Source organism: Saccharomycodes ludwigii, chromosome II (genome assembly GCF_020623625.1).
Source record: "Saccharomycodes ludwigii strain NBRC 1722 chromosome II, whole genome shotgun sequence".
In the NCBI taxonomy this organism is placed as follows: Eukaryota; Fungi; Ascomycota; class Saccharomycetes; order Saccharomycodales; family Saccharomycodaceae; genus Saccharomycodes; species Saccharomycodes ludwigii.
In genome coordinates, this window is record NC_060201.1 from 615,921 (window position 1) to 636,501 (window position 20,581).

A 20,581-nucleotide genomic window follows, 5' to 3' on the forward strand; every position below is an offset into this window, starting at 1 on the left:
GTTTATTAATAATAAGCAAATGATGTTAAGAGTCATCAAAATTTGATTAAATCATCAATAATAATACATTTCCGTCCTCACACCCGCAAAATTTTGCTTGTTAAGAAAAAAGCTCGCTTGCGGTTGTGTTTGTGTGTCATCCATAATTATAAAGCAATGAGCTCAATGAAAAAAGACATTTTTGAATGACATTTTAATTGACAAGCTTTACTTAAACTGAGGGTTAATTCCTTATAAGCGGAAGTTAATATACGCTTTTTCCAATTTGTTTATAAACGAATTCTTTTGTGCTACGGTTTATACTGTGTAACTTGTCCGGGGATGGTTTTTTTTTTTTTTTTTTTTTTTTTTCTTTTTTCAAAAAGGGTTAACAATGTTACTATGTGTGGATGAGTCATTTAACCGCGCATTATCCACAATTTTCCTTTTTCTTTCTTTGTTCTTCCATAAAATTCTATCAATCCAATAGGCCTTTTGTCCGTGATATGATCGGGAGGGAAGCGCAAATACGGGACCGGGTAAATGTAAATTACAAAAGAAGAAAAAGTATTAACCATCCGCTCCCTCCGTATCTTTATAAGTAAATAAAAGCGGGGCAAAATATTAAATTTACAACTGCATTTCTAAAAAAAAAAAATATACGTGTACAATGTCTTAATTCGTTTGTAATACGTATAAATAACATTTATTATTGACGCAGTATTGTTTGTTTTTAAATATAAAAATTTAACTATAAGATTCATTATAATAGAAATTATTTCCTGCATTTTTAAATAACGTCAAATAAACAAAATATCGAAAAAAAAAAACAAAAAAAAAACATTTTTTTAAAGGCTTTTTCCACGTGCTCTTGCATCTGGGATACCTAGCTTAGAATAAATAAACTACATAAAGGTTCTATTGTCATGGACGCGTTTTCATTAACCATAATTCCTCTTTCCCTGTGATATTTTACTAATATTTTTATAAACTATCGCTATCATATTTTATTAATATTTCCGATATATATGTATGGTGTCTAAATGATATTTGTTGTTGACACGGTGGTAATTGTCATTAAATATACTAAATTACATTTTAAACCGAAAACATTGTATAAAGTGTCATCCTCTGTGGATTTATGAAACTTAACCCTTTTAATTGCCACCAATTGTAGCCTGAATAGTGTATGTAGTTCAGTAATCTTTTCTGTATAATGTCCACCTCAGCTAGCTGTAAATCACATTGTACTTCGTCTGTTAATTCCACGTGCCCTCTTAAAAAAAAAAAAAAAATACTTTACCCTTTCGTGGTTTGTGGTAATATTATAACGTAAGCAACTGCAACTGCCCTGTGATTTTACACACAACGCGTAACTAACTTTATAATTGATTGTACTGTGCGTTACTTTCTATGGTTTGAAAACAAAAAGCAAAAAATTGAAACCACGCGTTTCAAGTGTACAATATAAACAATACGATCCAATTTATTGTAAATCCTTTCCATTTATATGGCGTAATCTTAAATTACCCGCGCGGGTATTTCTGTGTTTTACGATTGTACATTTGTTCAACTGGGGAAAAAAAAGAAAAAAAAAAAAAGAAAAAAAAAATAATATAAATATAAATAAATTAAATTTAGTTATTTATGAATATTTTATTCTCGTTTTTGTGGTAATAATAATAATAATTTTTTTTTTTTTTTTTTTATGTCCTGTCAAGCATCAAAATAACAAACCAATATCTATTGCATTCCTGGTTCATTCCTTTCGATTCCATTACCAACCATTTATTTGAAGCAGCTTTTCTTATTCTCTCATATCTGATAATAAAAATTATACATTATACTTATACATCGATTTCTGGCCTCAAAAATTCTTTTCTTTCCTTCACCCACTTTCCCTTTCAGTACATACAAAAATAGCTTAGTTTAAAGCACAAAATGACCAATAGTACTAGTAGCAAAAAAAGTTCTTCAAACACTGGAACACTTAATCCAGAGGATAGAAGAAAAATTTACAATTTTTATGTCGCTTTAAATCAATATTATCAAATAACAAGCGATTCTAAAGTCGATAGATCAGGCAATCAAAGAGCGAAAAAGGCTAGAGCAAAACTACTGAAGTTATCTTCTCCCCAATTTTTCGAATTGGGTACTGATGTTCATGATGAACTGGAGCGAAGATTGAATGAATCCCAACAACAACCGGCTTATCTATTGCCAAATGAAAAGTTCCACATAAAGAGAAACCAAGCTAGACAAAAACTAGCTAATTTGTCGGCTTCTAGATTTAATGATTTAGTTGATGATATTTTGTACGAAATTAGAAGAAGAAATTACGATGTAGATCCTATTTTTGAAACTTCAGCCGCAAATAATAGTGTTCCAATGGGTGATGCACAGCAACAACGGAATAATATTAAGGAAGCTAGTTCTTTAGATAAATCTATTATGAATAATGACAATGGTATTAAAAAGAACAGCAACAACAATTCTAAGGGCCCTAGCACAACCGCCACAGGAATACAAGCAACCAAAGTTATTCCTAAGAAGGCTTCCCTAGATTGGAGCTCAGATGAGGAAGAAAAAGAGGAAGGAGCTGAATCTCATTTTTCTAACTATAATCATAGCGCTCAAAAAAAGGCCAATCCTACTAATGTTACCAATAATGGTGAACGGGAAATTAATAATAATACAAATACCAACGTAGAAATTGCCGCTGCTTCCACTGATGTTGAATTTAAACAACAGGAGCAACAACAGCAAAACATACCTAGGGGATTTGTCAAGCAAGGTTTGAGAATAAGAGAATTAAATCCATCATCTAATGTTCGCAATACTGGTATTACAGATAATATTTCGGCTAATTCTATGACGGATGAATCCTCATCATCAAAGCCAAAAAATAATAAAGATATATCCAAATTAGAAGCAGAATTAAATGAAACTAATCAAAAATTCAACGAATTAGAAAATTTGAATTCCATTTTATCTAGTAAAGCTAATAAGTTTGAAAAAGAAGCCTACGATTTAAGACAAACTAATGAAACACTATCTATTGAGGTTGCTTCTTTAAAAGAAGAGAAGATGACCAGCGATAAGATTATAACTAACTTAAAATCGGAATTGACGATGACAGAAACTCAATTAAAAGAGGTCAATAATAAATATTTGGAAAACGAAGCTGCTGTTCATAACTTAGGTAAATCTATGGATTCAAATTTCCAAAAAGAAGTTTCAGCCTTGTCTAGAGAAATCAGTGCTCTATCTATCGAAAATGAAAATTTAAAATTGGCTATCTCAGAACTGGAATTAAAACTGAAACAAGCTAATAACAAATCTCCCACCAATGGAAATGCCAACACAAATGAGGCACCAAATGTTACTATGATAGAGCAGGAGGCAAAATTATGGAAATCAAGGTATGAATCGGTAATTAAAAGCAATAATGATAATATTAACACGCCAGTTAAATTACCAAGCACTTTTGATTCCGTTAAATCCACTGATATTTTACGATACATTTCGCCTGATGGCCTTATCCCATTGGTTTTGGTACAATCTTTGCAAAATAAGGTTATTAAATCATTTCAACATTTACAAAACACTACCGACACTAATAATTGTAACAACAATAAAAATAATATAGGTGATGTATTATTCGAAGACATTGCCCAAATTTCTGATGACGTTTCTTCCATTATCTCCTATTGCGAAAAGTTTGAAGATTTCACTGAACATGCCATATTATTAAGAGCCTCGGTGTCACATGCCATTACAACAATTCGCTACTATGCTATCTATCACTCTTTGTTACCTAGAATTACCGTTGAAAGCGCTCTATGCGAAATTTTGTTTACCATCTGTAACTTACTGAACGTTGCTCATATTAATGAAGCCATTGAATGTGTAACCAAAAGTCTCCCACAAGCCACAAAATCCACAACGACTAGGTCTGTTGCCAATTCTAAGGTTGACACTGATGTAAAGGAGGCATCCATATCCAAAGACCTTAATAATGGATCCACAGAATATGCTAAGCCAATAGTTAATTTTAACAAAAATCAAAACTCATTTGGCAATTTAAGTCATAACAACAATACTAACATTGATGGTCATGCAGACGATGACAATGATTTTGGGGTTTCTTCGCCTGTTAGACCATTGAAATTAGCACAAAAATTGGCGTCCAGCGAAAATTTGACTTCTCCTACAGCATCTACTGCTCCAAGAAAACCAGCCAATACCGGATTGTTTAATTATTTACAAAAAGAATCCAATAATCATATTTCATCTAAAAAAAAATTTTTTTTTAATAACAACACCTCCTTATTATCGAAAAATAATAGAATTGGCAATATCAAATCAAATAATGTAGCAGAAAATGGTAAAAACATAAATTTGTTAAAACTAAATTTGAACGAGAATAGTGATAATACATCGGCTAATGATGTTAATAATAATGAAAAGATTGACAACACTGAATCTTCTGCAGTAGCTACTGACAATAATATCGATGATTTAAAAAATAAAGAAACCAATGTTACACCTAACACTAAAAAACATGAAAAATCAAATTCCCTAGCATCTACAATTTCTAAACAAAGTGGTAGCGATATTAGTCGTTCACCTGGAACTATTAAATCCAAAGTTTTACAATTTGAAAATAAAACGGTGAACAGTAATTCAATATCATCCAACTCTTCCTCCACTGAAGCTTCTCCGCTAAATTCTACTTTGTTCTTAAAAAACAATGAAAGTGTTACCTCTACTGATAATATACTACAAAGTTCTAAAAATGGCGGTTCACTTTCCAAGAAAAACAGCTTTGCATCTATTGAAGAAAGAGTTAAAAGTTTCCAAGATCCAAATGTTAGTTTAACTAAGAAATCTAGTTTATTATCACTGAACAAAAGCAGTATTAGCAATAACAGCATCGAAGAAGAAGAAGAAGAAGAAGAAGAAGAAGAAGAAGAAGAAGAAGGAGGAGAGAAAAAAAAGGAAGAAGGAGAAGGAGAGGTTGAAGAAAGACAAGCAAGGGAAAAGGAGATACCTAGCCATAATGGTAAAAATTTGGATGCTGAAACAAAGTGCACACCTACTGTTTCTTCTGAAGCATCCACTATTAAGTTAACAGAGGAAAAGCTTGCTAATACTAACGAAATTAATCACAAAACTGACGCATCGTTTTTTAATAATACCTTTGATATAAATAAACCGCCCCCATCATTAGCCACTTCCAAATTGGCCAGTGCATTGGAAGATATTCCATCGTCTAGTGTACCAACATCCACAGACGACGATGACTACAACGACGACGAAGAAGAAGAAGAAGAAGAAGAACAGAAAAAACAAATTGCTCAAGAAACTTTGAGAAACGAGCAAGCTTATCAGAAAATTCAAGCTTCTCTATTGAATGGCCACGGTACTAATAATAATGGTGATGGCATTAAAAGTTTGTCAGAAAGTAAATTAAGCAATAATACTGTTTCTGACTCTAAATCAGACTTAGGCTTGGATAAATACCCTTTGATTTCGTCGGATACATCTAATATTGGCGATAACATATCTGTACGGGATAGTTTGAATTCCAGAGACTCTATCGTTGCGTTTGACTCTAAACCGGTAAATTTGATGAGTTCTATAGATCCGACATCACCCATTAAAAAGGTACTACCTACAATGCACAGTAATAAGACTAACACCAGCCCTTTAAATAATTTGGTTAGCAGACAAAGCAATGAAATACCGCAAACCGATGAACCCGTGTCAAAGCCTGCTACTAACACTGAAGTTGCTGGAACGATGGATCATAGTCGTTTAAGCATATTAGAAGAAACGTTTGATGTGGGTGGGTTTGATATTGAAAACCCCGATAACACCTTAAGTGAGTTATTATTATATTTAGAACATCAAACTGTAGATGTAATTAATACAATCCAAAGTTTATTATCCTCGATTAAACGACCAAAGGCTAAAACAGGTGAATTAAGAGGGGAGTCATTTGATATTAACCATGTTATTGGACAAATGGTTGAAGCCACCAGTGTTTCTATGCAACAAAGCCGTAATTTTGCACTAAAAGAACACGGTACTTGGGTTGTTCAAAGTTTAGATGATTGTAAAAGAAGAATGACATTACTGTGTACGTTAGGTTCTGAGTTTGAATTATTGGAAACAGATGATGATTTTGCAGACAAACATTTTAAGCAACGTTTGGCTGGGATTGCATTTGACGTGGCAAAATGCACAAAAGAATTGGTTAAAATAGTTGAGGAGGCTAGTTTAAAAGAAGAAATTGAGTATCTAAATAATAGATTGAATCCAAACAATGTGTAAGGGTAGGAAAATATTAAAAGTATTGCATAGATGTAGTAAAAATATATATTATATATATATATTTTTCGGGAATTACTTAATAAGACTGTTATCATTATGCTGGATATGTATATGGTACTATGATTTTTTGCTTAAAAAGCTAGTGTTCTCGATCCACTTTAACATTTATAGAGTGACATCTGTTTTGCTGGTTTTACATTGCTGAGCAATGCCATTGAAACAGAATTCTCCAATAATGGGTTGTAATTATTAGTTTTATATCATAATTATATATAAAGTACGCGATGTAATATAAAATGAATGACAAATGATAGAAGATGCAATTATCTTTTTTTTTTTTTTTTTTTTTTTTTTTTTTTTCTTTGAAAAAATATGTATTATGAAAATATATTATTATGGCATTTATAACATATATTTACAAAAAAGATTAGAACAACTATATACAAAGTCTATTACAATATAATAATTTGCTGTTTATACATTCTTTTTACTGATATTACCATGATCTCCCAATTTGTTTCATTTAATATTTTTTACCAAATGATTATAGATTTCCTTATTAATATAATCTATAGTCTTTTCTTTACCATTTGTCAAGAGCATAGCGCCAACAATAGCCTGTAAACAAGAAGCGAAAACTTTTTGTTCACCATTAAAATTATCGTTAGCAGTAATTAAACTTCTCTTTTTCCAAAATACTAAACCATCTAATTTAAAATTAGTTTCAAAAATGTTGGAAACAACTTCTTTAGATAGTAAACCTTTGCCAAAAGAAGTACCTAATATACTTAAATCTTTACCGTTTATGAAATTATTATTGCTGCTACTTGTTGAGGATGAAGGTGGTATGTTAATGACGTTTGAAGCGCATACTAATTTTAGTAGTTGACCGCCCAACAAACTCAACTTTTCATTATATGGTTTTAAACCATGAGCAAATGATTTATGGGTTAAGCTTTGCAAAATAATGGAATCAGCTAATTTGATTTGATATTCGTCCAGCTTTAAATTTTTTTTAACAATTGAATAATAGTTATCTTGGTTCACTTTCATATATTCTAGACCGTTACTGGTCTTCAAGTATTCGGTTGGGTCTCTTTTCAAGCCACGAACTCTTGCTCCTGTGTGTAAATATGTAGTGATACACCTTATTGAAAAGGATGGTATTATCATAGTTTTAGTAGAAATACTTTTTGTGATTCCATTAAACATTTTTGCTGTGTTATTTACCTGTGGTGCCCCTACGTGCCGCTATACGTATTTTTTTTTTCTCTTTTTTTTTTTTAAAAGAAAATTACATATATGTTTGTGGTGAAAATATACAAATTTTGAAATACAAATTAAATTTACCAGAAACAAAAAAAAAGGATTGTTTTAGTGAAATTTTTTTTTTCATATATTTTTTTTTTTTTTTTTTTTTTTTTCTTTTTTTTTTCTGCTTTGTTTTTTCTGAAACATAATTAAATAATCTGTCTGCGTTTATTTCTGTGGTGATAACAATCGCCCAAGGTAGTTTCAAGAAATTATTTATTTTTTATATCCCTTTATACGAACACTCAGATATATTTTTATATTTTTCCTAAGACCGAGAATCAATACGTCCATTAAATATTATAACAGTTTTCGGACTTTTTCTTTTCCATTTTTGAACGTTTCTTTTTTTTTTTTATTTTTTTCTCATTTTTTCTCATTTTTTTATTTTTTTCTCATTTAAAATTTTAATAGTAATAATGTATAGTCTTTTTCTTTTTATTTATATTCTTCCCCCCATACAAATTGAATCATAAGCGCTATTCCAATCTATACCTCTTAGTTGAATTCAGTTACATCGATAAGGAAGAAAATTTTACTATTCACTCAAAAACGTATACTATAAATAGGAAAACAAAATGGATATTTTCAGAGTATTGACTAGAGGCGCAAATATTAACAAGAGAAAACAGTTACTATCAAATAATACGAATAAAAATGATGCAAATAACGAACTTCAACGAGAACAAAAAAAAAAAGAAGATCAGATCACAAAAGAATTGGATTTCTTCCATAATAAAAAAATCGTTACAAAAGTCATAAATAATAATGCTACTGACGCTGACACCAACAGCACCGCCATTTCACAAGATACTGCAACTGCCACCGATAATGACGACGTTATACCACCTAAAATCAATAGCAAAGAGGATGCAATTAAATTACGTAAATCATACAAGGGTAAAGTCACAACAGGTAATTTAATAGGTACTTCTAAAAACAATGATTTGGACTTCAACGCTTCGTTGCCGATTGGTTCATTTGAAGATTTAATTACAAGGTTTAAATTCAATAAAAAGTTGTTGGATAATTTGATAGTTAATGGGTTTACTGAACCAACTCCAATCCAATGTGAAAGTATTCCAAACACGTTAAGCGGCAAAGATATTTTAGCCTGCGCTCCAACTGGTTCAGGTAAAACTTTGGCATTTTTAATACCAATGGTACAACAAGTTTTAGATGAATGTAATAATAATAATAATAATAATAATAATAATAATAATAATACCGGTAATAGTGGCTTGAAATGTCTAATTATTTCACCTACCAAGGATTTAGCCAACCAGATATATACCGAGTGCATGAAATTAGCAGCAAACATTTTAGTAACAGGTCCTAATGAAGACAATACATCCGATAAGAAAAATAAGAAGAGAAGTTTGAATATTGGCATACTATCCAAGTCTCTAGCCGCTAAATTGAAAAATAGAGTTGTTAGTAGCAAGAAATATGACATTTTGATTTCCACTCCGTTGAGATTAATCGATACAATGGGGATTACTAGCACCAATTCTATAGCCGGGAGTAACATTAACGATGGGCACCTAGCCAATACAGACTGTCCCTTGGACTTGAGTGGTGTTAAACATTTAATTTTTGATGAAGCCGATAAGCTATTTGATAAAACTTTTATTCAGCAAACAGATACTATATTGGCTTGCTGCACATCCTCTACTTTACAAAAAAGTATGTTTTCTGCTACTATTCCCTCTAATGTTGAAGAAATTGCCTCTAGCATTATGTCTGTGTCTATGGTTAGGATTATTATTGGTCACAAAGAGGCAGCCAATAGTAACATCAACCAACAATTGATATATTGTGGTAACGAAGAAGGTAAGATTATTGCAATCAGACAATTAATCCAAAATGGAGAGTTCAAGCCGCCAGTTATAATTTTCTTGGAATCAATTACGAGAGCAAAAGCGCTATATCACGAACTATTATATGATAAATTGAACGTTGATGTTATACATTCCGAAAGAACGCAGTTACAAAGGAACAAAATCATCGAAAGTTTTAAAAACGGGGGTTTATGGGTGCTAATCTGTACTGATGTTTTAAGTAGAGGTTTAGATTTTAAAAACGTTAACCTAGTCATAAATTATGATGTTCCAACATCTGCACAGAATTATGTGCATAGAATTGGTAGAACTGGTAGAAATGGGAAATCGGGAAAAGCAGTAACATTTTACACCAAACAAGATTCTTTAAGTATTAAGCCAATTATTAATGTTATGAAACAAAGTGGTTGTGAAATAGCTCCTTGGATGGAAAATATGAGTAAATTGACAAAAAAGGAAAAAAACATTGTTAAAAGAGGTGTTAGTAATAGAAAACAAATTAGCTCTGTGCCTAAAATAATAAAACATAAGAAAAGACAAAGATTTGAGATGGTTGAGGCATCGAAAAAAAGGAAGATGATGGATAATGGGCGTAGTACAGATATTGAAGATAAATGAAGGTAAGTTTGTGTGTTATATATCAGTATTCTCTTCCCAAAAAAAAAAAAAAAAAAAAAAATAAATGTATATCAAAAGTTTCCAGTTTCAACAATAAATCATTATAAGCGATATCACGAGGATATGATTACATAGTTTTTCTGATAATAATAAAACAACTTGTTAATTAACTAAAACTTCTTTACCCTTTTTTTTTTTAAGAAAAAAAATAAATAAACAATTAATTAATTAAAAAAAGAAAGAAAAAAAGTTATTGAATATATAGAAATATGTATTCCTCCCGATTTCTAAATCACATTTTTATTATTGTAGTGTATTATTGAAAATTAGTAGTGTACACTAAGCTAATGCCTTTTTTTTTTTTTTTTTTTTTTTTCTTTCTTCTCTTTCTTCTCTTTTTCCTCTTTCTTTTCAATTCCCAAAATATCTAGCACCATTATTGAATTAGGATCTAATGCGTTTCTCTTTTCCGGTCTTTCTTTCCCTTCCTTCATGATATTTCATTTAAAATAAAGCTACTCGATCGAATCTTTCAATTATCAGTTCTTATATCGAATTTGGAAGGTATTGGAAAATAGAATGAGAAGGATAATAACAACAATAAAATATATATAAAAAAAATACAAAATAAGAATAATTTCTCATTTTATTTTAAAATTTATTCATGATCATAATGGTTATAACCAACAATCTTTCTACGACCAATGATTTCGCCCAAGTTATACAAACCAGCAAGTTGAATACCATAAGCACTGTATTTGATCAAATCTTTACCAGTGACATTTTTCAATAGGACCAATGCTTCTTTTGGTTTGCTAGTTAATTCTATAGCTTCTTTATATAATTTGCGGAAAACTGATTGGAATTCGGTGGTGGTTGGAGGAGCCAATCCTTCTTTAATATAAACCTGCTTGGCAACCTCAGCAGAAACTTTAGAATAATAAACGGTTTTAGTAATTAATAAACCGATTTTGGAAGTTAAATTGGTAATGAAAGCAGACATTTTAATATTTTTTTTTTCCCGTTTGATTTATTTCTTGTTGTTATTTGTGAAAAGATAGAAGAGTGATCAAATGATAGTACGAAAAGAAGACTTGAAATAAAAAAAAAAATTGTTTTATATTTGCAGAAACGTAGACAAGTTCAGTTAGAATACATAAACAAACTGCGTAAAGCACTTGACAAGAAATTGGGAATGGAGCGATGATAAGCTTTAAAATTTCACCATATTAATCCAACAAGGTTTATTAAACTGGAAAAAAAGAGAAAAAAAAAAGAGAAAAAAAAGAGAGAAAAAAAAAAAAAAAAATCAAACTACGTTATTTTCTGTATATAGCCAATCAAATTACTTTTTAGCCAGCCAAATACTCCAAACAACTATAAAAACTCATGTCTTTTCGTGCCAAGTGATAAACTTTCCATTCTCCCAAAAAACTGTTGGGGCATACGCCCACCGTATAAAATGCGAACTCGCTGCAAGACAATTGCTAGCGATGCGCATATTAATAATATCGAAGATAAGAATGAAATATAAATAACATCTATATAAATATATATGAAACGTCAAGCACAACCCATAGAAAGGACATATAAAGAATGTCTATCGCAAGAAGTAAAGTAGTAAATGAGTCAACTACAAGAAGTGCTACACGTATACAAAGCGGATCATGAGAACGCTGCTAATACGAAACAATAACGAACAAGTTATAGTAATAGAAATGCAGAAATTGACTTCACAACCAGAAGGGTTAATAACCTCGAAGGTAATTTATAAAATAATATATCAATGATAATAATAGATTAAGTTCGATCATTGATATAACCAGAAAGGTATATAAAGGATTAGTTTCCAACCTTTCACAACAAGACATTAGTTTGTCAGGTAATTCGTTATCCCTATATAACTATTAGTTTAGCTTATATAGAAAGGGGAAGAAAAACCATACATAGACAGAGAGACATAGATATAATAAAAGATACGATCATATATACATATGATCAAGGGCCTAATAATACAAAACTAGAAAGTAAACATCTTATAATAATGAGTGAAGAATCCAATATAGAAGTTCCTGCGGAACAGAGAAATAATCCAACTTCGGGTAATAACCCGAACAACGAATTATTCCAACATGGTGCGAATTCAAGTTCAGCGAACACACCTGCCAACACAGAGGAGACCTTCAACCAACAAACTCCCGAACCTAGCACTAATAATACAAGAGTTGTAGTTGAATCACCATTTAGCGCCAACACGACTAACAGATCCCTTATTTATGTGCCAGATCATTTACTAGAAGCTGTCAAAACATTAATTAAAAATGATGCGGCGCCCAATAGATCAAATAATGACACGACAAACCAAATCATAGAATCAAACACTATAGTACCTATGGGAGTTCCCAAAAATAAGTTAAAATTACCACGAGGACCACCTAACACAGACTTTATTACACTAGCAGACAATACAGACTTTACACGCTCAAACAAATTAGCATGTGCTAGCTGGGCATCCCTAAATTCCCATAATGCAAAAAATTACAAAATTCCTTGGAACAACTTTCCTACTACATACTACGAGTCCGCTAGATTCAACTCCAATACATGGAAGAGATTCATATCTCAGTTGACACCAATGCCCTACCCAGTATCATCCCTATCTGAAATCGTACAATTCATAAAATGGTACAATAACTTCACTTACCGAACTCACGAAAATGGCATCCATCAACTATTATTTTACACTGTCTTCTCTAAAATAAAGAACTCGTCGCCAATTGATGAAGCTGAAAATAGAGAAATATTGAATAATATACTACCCAAAATATTCCCACACAAAATGAAAGACATATCAGACAACACGTGTTCATCCACAATATTCAGAGATTACATAGAAGAAGTATTTCCAGCACACCCAAGCACCATAGCTGTAAAATTATTGGACAAATATGTAATAACCAATAATACTACAACCTCTGATATGCAAACTCAGATAAACACAGCCCAATCCTTCAGATATTGCGCAAAAATGGACGCAATACCAGATAAAGAAATAATCCCATATTTCGAAAGAAAAATCTCCGACTGCTATGGGGAATCAACGGCACATTTAATCAGAAAATGGATGAAGACTCCAAATCTAACTATGCAGGAGTTACTAGCAGACCTACACGAATATATGAAAATAAGTAAAAGATATAAAGTATCAACGAACCCCAGAACAGATTCATTTCTACCAAGAAAATTTCAAATTAACAACATTAATCGATACGATAACACACGTTATCCAAAGCGCAGATATAATAACGGATACCCAAACAGAAACAGAAACTACTCTCGTAATAATCATCCCAAATCGCGCAATTATACGAATCATCAATCTCACCGCACGACAACTGGCAATAATACAACAAACCAATCGAACATCAACAATATAAATCAGAATAACACGAATTCTAATCCACCACAAAGTCGCCTAGCTGATTTTCAGCCATTCTTCCCAAACAACTCGAATATCAACTGTATACCACAATTAGCTACTACAAAATGCCCACACATCCTAATCGATGGAGGTGCACACAGCAGCATCACAAATGACAAACAAGCAGTAACCAATTTTATCCCAACTAGCGAACCATTAATAACCTCCGCAAACAATACCCCATTTAACATAATAGGTACAGGTACCATAGAATTAAACCTAAACAATTACCATATAGCAATACCAGTATACGTTGCAGAAGATGATCTACCATATCCATATATAATATCTGAATACGATCTGAGACAACAAAACATATACAAACATAACACCCCATCCGACACATATCTAGCGTCTTATACACATAACTTCAAAGAAATCAAATTGACCCCACACGCACGAGTGCATGTACTAGATAAATCACATATCGAACATAACACGTATAGTGAGCAACTCCCCCCAAATGAGAAACCACTATCTGCACACTCTATATGCGCTCACTTTAGCTCCAAAAAAATCAAAGAACTTCTTCAGACAACACGACCATCCGTACAAAATCTATTACCTCGCACGTACAACGAAAAAATACTGAAAACTTTATCAGATAAACAACAATGTTCGTTATGTTTACAAGCTAAAATTCATAAAATAAACAATAAAAAGGAATTTCTGGCTAACGCATCCCAACCATTAGAAATAATATCAATAGATTACATGGAACTAGGTAAACAGCAATATTTATGCTTAATCGATCACTACACGCGATACCTATGGATGTTGTACACGAAAGACAAACAACAAACAGCAGTGCACCTACAAAATTTTATTCAAAAAGAAATCAACAATGTACCATTTCAAATACAAACAATATTTTCCGATAACGCATTGGAATTCAAATCAACTTCAGTCGTAAACTTATTATCCTCCTACGGAATAAAACAAAAATTCTCGCCAAGCTATCAACCAGCAATAAATGGCATCTGTGAAAGAAGTCACAGAACTATATTAAACGCGGCACGAGCAATATATCTAGAAACCAAATGCCCTATAGAAGTATTTCCTTACCTAATTCAATATTGTGTGCAATGGTATAACTTAGTACCCCACAGCCACACGAAAAAAACACCAACTGAATCATTATATGGAATCGTCAGAATAACGAAAGCACTATTCCACCCATTCGGTTGCAAAGTTATATATTACTCTCATAGACAATCACTAAAGCACAAACTAGAAACTAACTCTGCCATAGGCATCTATCTAGGCTTTAATCAAAACCAAACTTTCGCTTACTACGTATTAGACCTTCATTCACAGACTGTAGCAGAAACTAATACTGTATACTTTTTAGACCACATCATTGGATTCCAAGAACTTGCAGCAACTGCGGAAAAACACCGAGAAATATTACAACTCCTAAAAGAACCAACTACAATAAAGACTATTGCAACTATCAGTAAACCAACGACATCCATACCTACCTCACCATCTTTGAGTGAAGCTGGTAAATACAATGAATGGAAAAATGCCATAATTAATGAATTACAAAATCACAAATCGTTTAACACATTTGAAATAGTTTCCACACCCTCTAAAGCAAAATTATTACCTACAAAATGGGTATTTACCGTAAAACGAGATCGTGAAGGAAATATCAGCAAATACAAAGCAAGACTTACTGCATGCGGCAATAGAGATATACCATTAGACCCGGTGGATACAACATCACCCACAACGGACATCACATTACTAAAACTATTGCTAGCATTCTGCGTACAGTACAACTGGCACACCTTAACAGCCGATGTAAAATCAGCATACCTCCATGCAAATATCAACCGTGATACATACCTAAGAATACCTAAATATTTAGAACTCCACTACAATATACCTAAATCACAACAACACCAATGTTTAAAACTCAACAGATCACTTTATGGACTATCCGACAGCGGAAGAAATTGGTTCAAATATATTTATAACACCTTAACTAACTTAAATTACCATCCATTTAAAAGTTGCGACACTATTTTCTATAAAACCATTGGCAAAATATTCATCATAATATTACTATATGTAGACGACCTATTAATAATAACACCTAATTCAATGGCAAGTGACACAGCAATAAAAGAAATATCCAGAACAGACATTACAATAGGCTCCGTATCACATTTACAAAAATTTTTAGGATTAAACTTTGAAAAACAAAAAGAAAAACTTTTCCTATGGTCCACATATAATAAACATCAATGGCTAACAACGCCAAAATATACTAACAATCCAAGTCCATCAACTTATATAACAAACAAAGATATTGATCAATACCAAAATGACGAAAGCACCCTTAGATCTATCGTTGGACAACTTAATTACGTAGCACTATCAACCAGACCTGATTTAACATATGCGACACATTATCTATCCAAAACAATAACATTAAAAACTAGCCATATATGGAAATGGGCTCAAAAAGCATTATCATATTATCATACAACTAAAGATCAACGATTATATTACCGCCCAACAACACCAAGCGAATGGAAATTTACCATATACGCAGACTCTGATCATGGCTCAGATCCTATAACGCGAAAAAGCACAAGCGGATTCATCGCATTTATCGGAAACTGTCCAATATATTGGCGAACACAAAAATCATCACGAATCATAACTTCATCAACAGCAAGCGAATTATACTCTTTAAAACAAGCAATAGATAGTACAAAATGGATACAGAATACAGCAAACGAAATAGCAACAATCACCAACACAAAAACATTTCCTACGAGAACCATTCATCAAGATAATACTAGCACAATAAACGCAATGTCAGCAGAATTCTTTCGATACAAACAATGGGATATTATATATCGATACATCAATGAAATGGTGAAAATGGGAGAAATTATATTAAAATATCACCCAACAGAAGACCTAATGGCAGATGCATTGACCAAACCTATAGATTCACAGAAGTTCTCACATCACATAAGGAATATGCAAATTTCATAAAAAAAAAAAAAAAAAAAAAAAAGTAGGGGAAATGTTGGGGCATACGCCCACCGTATAAAATGCGAACTCGCTGCAAGACAATTGCTAGCGATGCGCATATTAATAATATCGAAGATAAGAATGAAATATAAATAACATCTATATAAATATATATGAAACGTCAAGCACAACCCATAGAAAGGACATATAAAGAATGTCTATCGCAAGAAGTAAAGTAGTAAATGAGTCAACTACAAGAAGTGCTACACGTATACAAAGCGGATCATGAGAACGCTGCTAATACGAAACAATAACGAACAAGTTATAGTAATAGAAATGCAGAAATTGACTTCACAACCAGAAGGGTTAATAACCTCGAAGGTAATTTATAAAATAATATATCAATGATAATAATAGATTAAGTTCGATCATTGATATAACCAGAAAGGTATATAAAGGATTAGTTTCCAACCTTTCACAACAAGACATTAGTTTGTCAGGTAATTCGTTATCCCTATATAACTATTAGTTTAGCTTATATAGAAAGGGGAAGAAAAACCATACATAGACAGAGAGACATAGATATAATAAAAGATACGATCATATATACATATGATCAAGGGCCTAATAATACAAAACTAGAAAGTAAACATCTTATAATAATGAGTGAAGAATCCAATATAGAAGTTCCTGCGGAACAGAGAAATAATCCAACTTCGGGTAATAACCCGAACAACGAATTATTCCAACAAAAACAACAAATCTGGAAAAAGTTCAAAATGCTGTAACAACCAAAGGCTAACTCATACATCTAACATTAAAACTGCTAAAATAAAAACAATAATAGTAATTAATGACCATATTAATAACAAATATACAAAAGGTATTCCGCTTCACTCCTCCCATAAAAAAAAAAAAAAAAAAAAAGAAAAAAAAAAAAAAAGATTAGCACCATTGTTACCAATCCACATTATAAATGAGATGAATTGTTTATACGAATAGACCTTCTCAAACCATCACCTAAAACTACAATTTTATCTTCTTGTTGTAGTCTATTCAAGGCATCATTTACACTCTCTAGTTCCACTTTATCACCACTACCAGACGTTTCATTCAAAATCCTATTCAATTCATTGAAACTTATAGTATCTGAAGAATGATTTGCTACTATATTCAAAACTTCCTGTGTTAATTTTTCTTGTAGTTGCAATTGAACAGCAGACTTACCAGTCTGGACTAAACTCATATCAATCTTACCAGTTTTAGGATCGGTAGCATAATCTTTTATAGCAGCCTTGATTAACCTACAAGCTTCACGTACATCTTCTAAGTCAACCGTTTGAGATAACCTCATTTTGGCATGCGCTTCAGATAATCTAATCATACTTTCTAATTGACGTGTCGTTGCTGTAATCCTTTTTTCATCTGATCTAGAATCATCTCCAATCTTTCTCATTTCGACATAATTTTTGACCAATTCATCTTTGGCAATCTCAGTAATAACTGGCTGAAAGTGTTCCTTGGCATAGCTAATGTACATCGTCAAAAATTCAATAGGCAAAACGTCACCAGCAGTTGCCCCACTGTCTGGATTATCTTCCAAATATAAATTGGTCAAATGTCTGGCTAGTTCTCTATCACTAGTTTCGTCAACTTTATCCAATATTAAATAAACCAAATCAAATCTTGACAACAAAGGTGGTGGCAAATCAATGTTTTCGGTAACGGGCAACATGGGGTTATACCTAGAGTTAATTGGATTGGCACTTGCCAAAATCGATGTTCTTGCATTTAACGTCGTAATAATACCTGCTTTGGCAATAGATATGGTTTGCTGTTCCATAACTTCATGCAAAACACTTCGTGTTGAATCACTCATTTTATCAAATTCGTCAATGCAACAAACACCACCATCACTCAAAACTAAAGCACCACTTTCCAAAACCAACTGCCTCGTATCAACATCCCTTGTAATATAAGCTGTCAAACCAACCGCAGAAGAACCTTTACCAGATGTATAAACACCCCGTGGCGCAATCTTATGAACGTAATTTAAAAGTTGTGACTTGGAAGTAGATGGATCTCCACATAGCAAAATGTTAATGTCACCTCTATATTTCCCACCTTTTTTGAAAACTTTATTGGTCCCACCAAATAATTGTAGCAATATGCCCTTTTTTACATCATCTAATTCATAAATAGACGGCGCAATGGAACGAGATAAAATTTCAAAAACGTCGATTCTACTCGCTACTTCTCTTATTTTCGTAATATCGGCATCGGTAACCTTACGTATTTCATCAACACCATCACCGTTTTCCATATCATGCTGTAATAATTCTTGTTCCACAGTGGACACGTCCACACCTAATCTACGCTCATCAATTTTCTTGACATGAACAACGTCTACGTAAGTCTTATATAAACTTCTTAAAACACGCTGTCTCGGATTAGCTCGAATGGGTATAGACCGAAAAATACCGGTAACTTGGACTCTATCACCGGCCCTACAACTATCAACCAGTTCATCATAAACACATAAGGAAACTGAATGTGGTGTTTGACCGTCAGGAACTAGGTCTGGCGTTTCCTGTAACTTGGTGACTTGTTTATCAGAAAATGAGCACCTATTGTGAACCAAAACCATAGAATTGGCTTGACTACAATCTGGCCGTGGGCATCTGGAAGGCTCTTGAATTAAACCCCGATCGATTTCAACCGCAGTCGTATGATCACAAACACTGCACCTGAAAAATGCTACTTTCATATCTGGAATAACCGGTGTCGATCTTAAGACCAATCCCTTGATACTAATCAGCTTATCAATATCGCCAGGATTTAGTTCTCTAACTCCCTTTCTGTTGTCAACATTGTATGGTCTAATTTTGTAAAATTTCGATTCAATTTCATCAATATTAAAATCAACGTTGTTATCTAGAACCAAAGATACCATGCAATCTTTTAAAGACTGATCCATGATAGAAACAAGCTCTTGAGGGTAGTGTAATAGTTGATGATACAATTTTTCAGTGGGCTTGAAAGCTAATAGGTTCCTCGTATCCAAGTTCAAATTTGAACTACCTAGTTCCCTCATTTTATTCATCTTGTTAACATAATACAGTTCTTCGTCAGTGTCAAAATTGACGTCCTCATCTCTACCGTCCAATATTTTACGATATTTGTATTTAAAAGACATTAAGAATTCCCGAAATTTATTGGAGCATTCTTGAATACTAATGTTTGTACCCCAAATAACTCTTAAAGGCTCGTCATTATTGCCTTCCCGGCTGCTGCTACCCAAAGAAGAGGAAGAATTTAACATCGATGATCCACTAAGCAAGTTATGTGGTTCAGAAATGTCAACGATCCTTCTTGGAGAAGACATTCCAGATGAGTTAATATCATTTCTTCTACTCGTAGCTCTTCTTAAATCATTACTGCTCCCAATATTACCCAAGGATGAGGAAATCGAGTCTAATTCGTTGTTTGCAGTACCCCTACGGAGCCTAGATGAGTGCAGAGAGGAAGATGGGCTTTGGTTGTTACGTCGTGTTGAATTTTCTTCATTCCTATCATTTGTTCTTCTGTTTTGATATGATGATGTATTTCTTCTTAAATAAGGAGAGGAAGATGTGTCTGTGTATCCTATAGGCGAAGATACATTGGTGTCGTAGCGTTGTTGCGGTTGTTGAGAAGAAGAGTAAATGCCATGTGCAGTTCTGGTATTAGAGCTTCTATTATTTTCATATGTTTCAGGTAGAGAAGAAGAGGAATGATAAAATAAGCCTTGTTGTTGTGGAGAAGATGGCTGATTATTTTGTGAAAAGGAGTTTTGATGGTTGGAAGCATCTATTGGAGAGGATACATCATTGTCATTGGCACTGTTTGAATTAGAACTTGGATCAGTACTTGACATTTTGGAAGTTATCGAATACTAATCTATTGTTTTTTTTTTACTTTTTTTACTTTTTTTTTTTTTTTTTTTGTATTAATGAGACTAAAAAAAAATTAATGCAAT

At 32.5% G+C, this 20,581-nt stretch overlaps 6 protein-coding genes across 6 annotated transcripts; 3 read left to right on the forward strand and 3 right to left on the reverse strand.

Moving 5' to 3' along the window:
* Positions 1 to 1,920: 1,920 nt before the first annotated feature.
* SPH1 (Sph1p) lies at positions 1,921 to 6,318 on the forward strand (the record flags this gene model as incomplete). Its single annotated transcript, XM_046080429.1, has 1 exon — positions 1,921 to 6,318. The coding sequence occupies one exon, from the start codon at positions 1,921 to 1,923 to the stop codon at positions 6,316 to 6,318; it is 4,398 nt and encodes a 1,465-aa protein (XP_045935718.1).
* Positions 6,319 to 6,837: 519 nt separating this feature from the next.
* Positions 6,838 to 7,530, reverse strand: MRPL15 (mitochondrial 54S ribosomal protein mL57; the record flags this gene model as incomplete). The annotated part of the gene is made up of 1 exon (XM_046080430.1): positions 6,838 to 7,530. One exon carries the CDS (start codon positions 7,528 to 7,530, stop codon positions 6,838 to 6,840), a length of 693 nt encoding a protein of 230 aa, XP_045935719.1.
* Positions 7,531 to 8,207: 677 nt separating this feature from the next.
* On the forward strand, positions 8,208 to 10,088 carry ROK1 (RNA-dependent ATPase ROK1; the record flags this gene model as incomplete). Its single annotated transcript, XM_046080431.1, has 1 exon — positions 8,208 to 10,088. One exon carries the CDS (start codon positions 8,208 to 8,210, stop codon positions 10,086 to 10,088), a length of 1,881 nt encoding a protein of 626 aa, XP_045935720.1.
* Positions 10,089 to 10,746: 658 nt separating this feature from the next.
* ATP20 (F1F0 ATP synthase subunit g) lies at positions 10,747 to 11,091 on the reverse strand (the record flags this gene model as incomplete). The annotated part of the gene is made up of 1 exon (XM_046080432.1): positions 10,747 to 11,091. The coding sequence occupies one exon, from the start codon at positions 11,089 to 11,091 to the stop codon at positions 10,747 to 10,749; it is 345 nt and encodes a 114-aa protein (XP_045935721.1).
* A 1,041-nt stretch (positions 11,092 to 12,132) lies between these two features.
* On the forward strand, positions 12,133 to 16,584 carry SCDLUD_001568 (uncharacterized protein; the record flags this gene model as incomplete). The annotated part of the gene is made up of 1 exon (XM_046079113.1): positions 12,133 to 16,584. One exon carries the CDS (start codon positions 12,133 to 12,135, stop codon positions 16,582 to 16,584), a length of 4,452 nt encoding a protein of 1,483 aa, XP_045935722.1.
* A 949-nt stretch (positions 16,585 to 17,533) lies between these two features.
* MCM4 (MCM DNA helicase complex subunit MCM4) lies at positions 17,534 to 20,479 on the reverse strand (the record flags this gene model as incomplete). The annotated part of the gene is made up of 1 exon (XM_046081319.1): positions 17,534 to 20,479. One exon carries the CDS (start codon positions 20,477 to 20,479, stop codon positions 17,534 to 17,536), a length of 2,946 nt encoding a protein of 981 aa, XP_045935723.1.
* Positions 20,480 to 20,581: the final 102 nt, after the last annotated feature.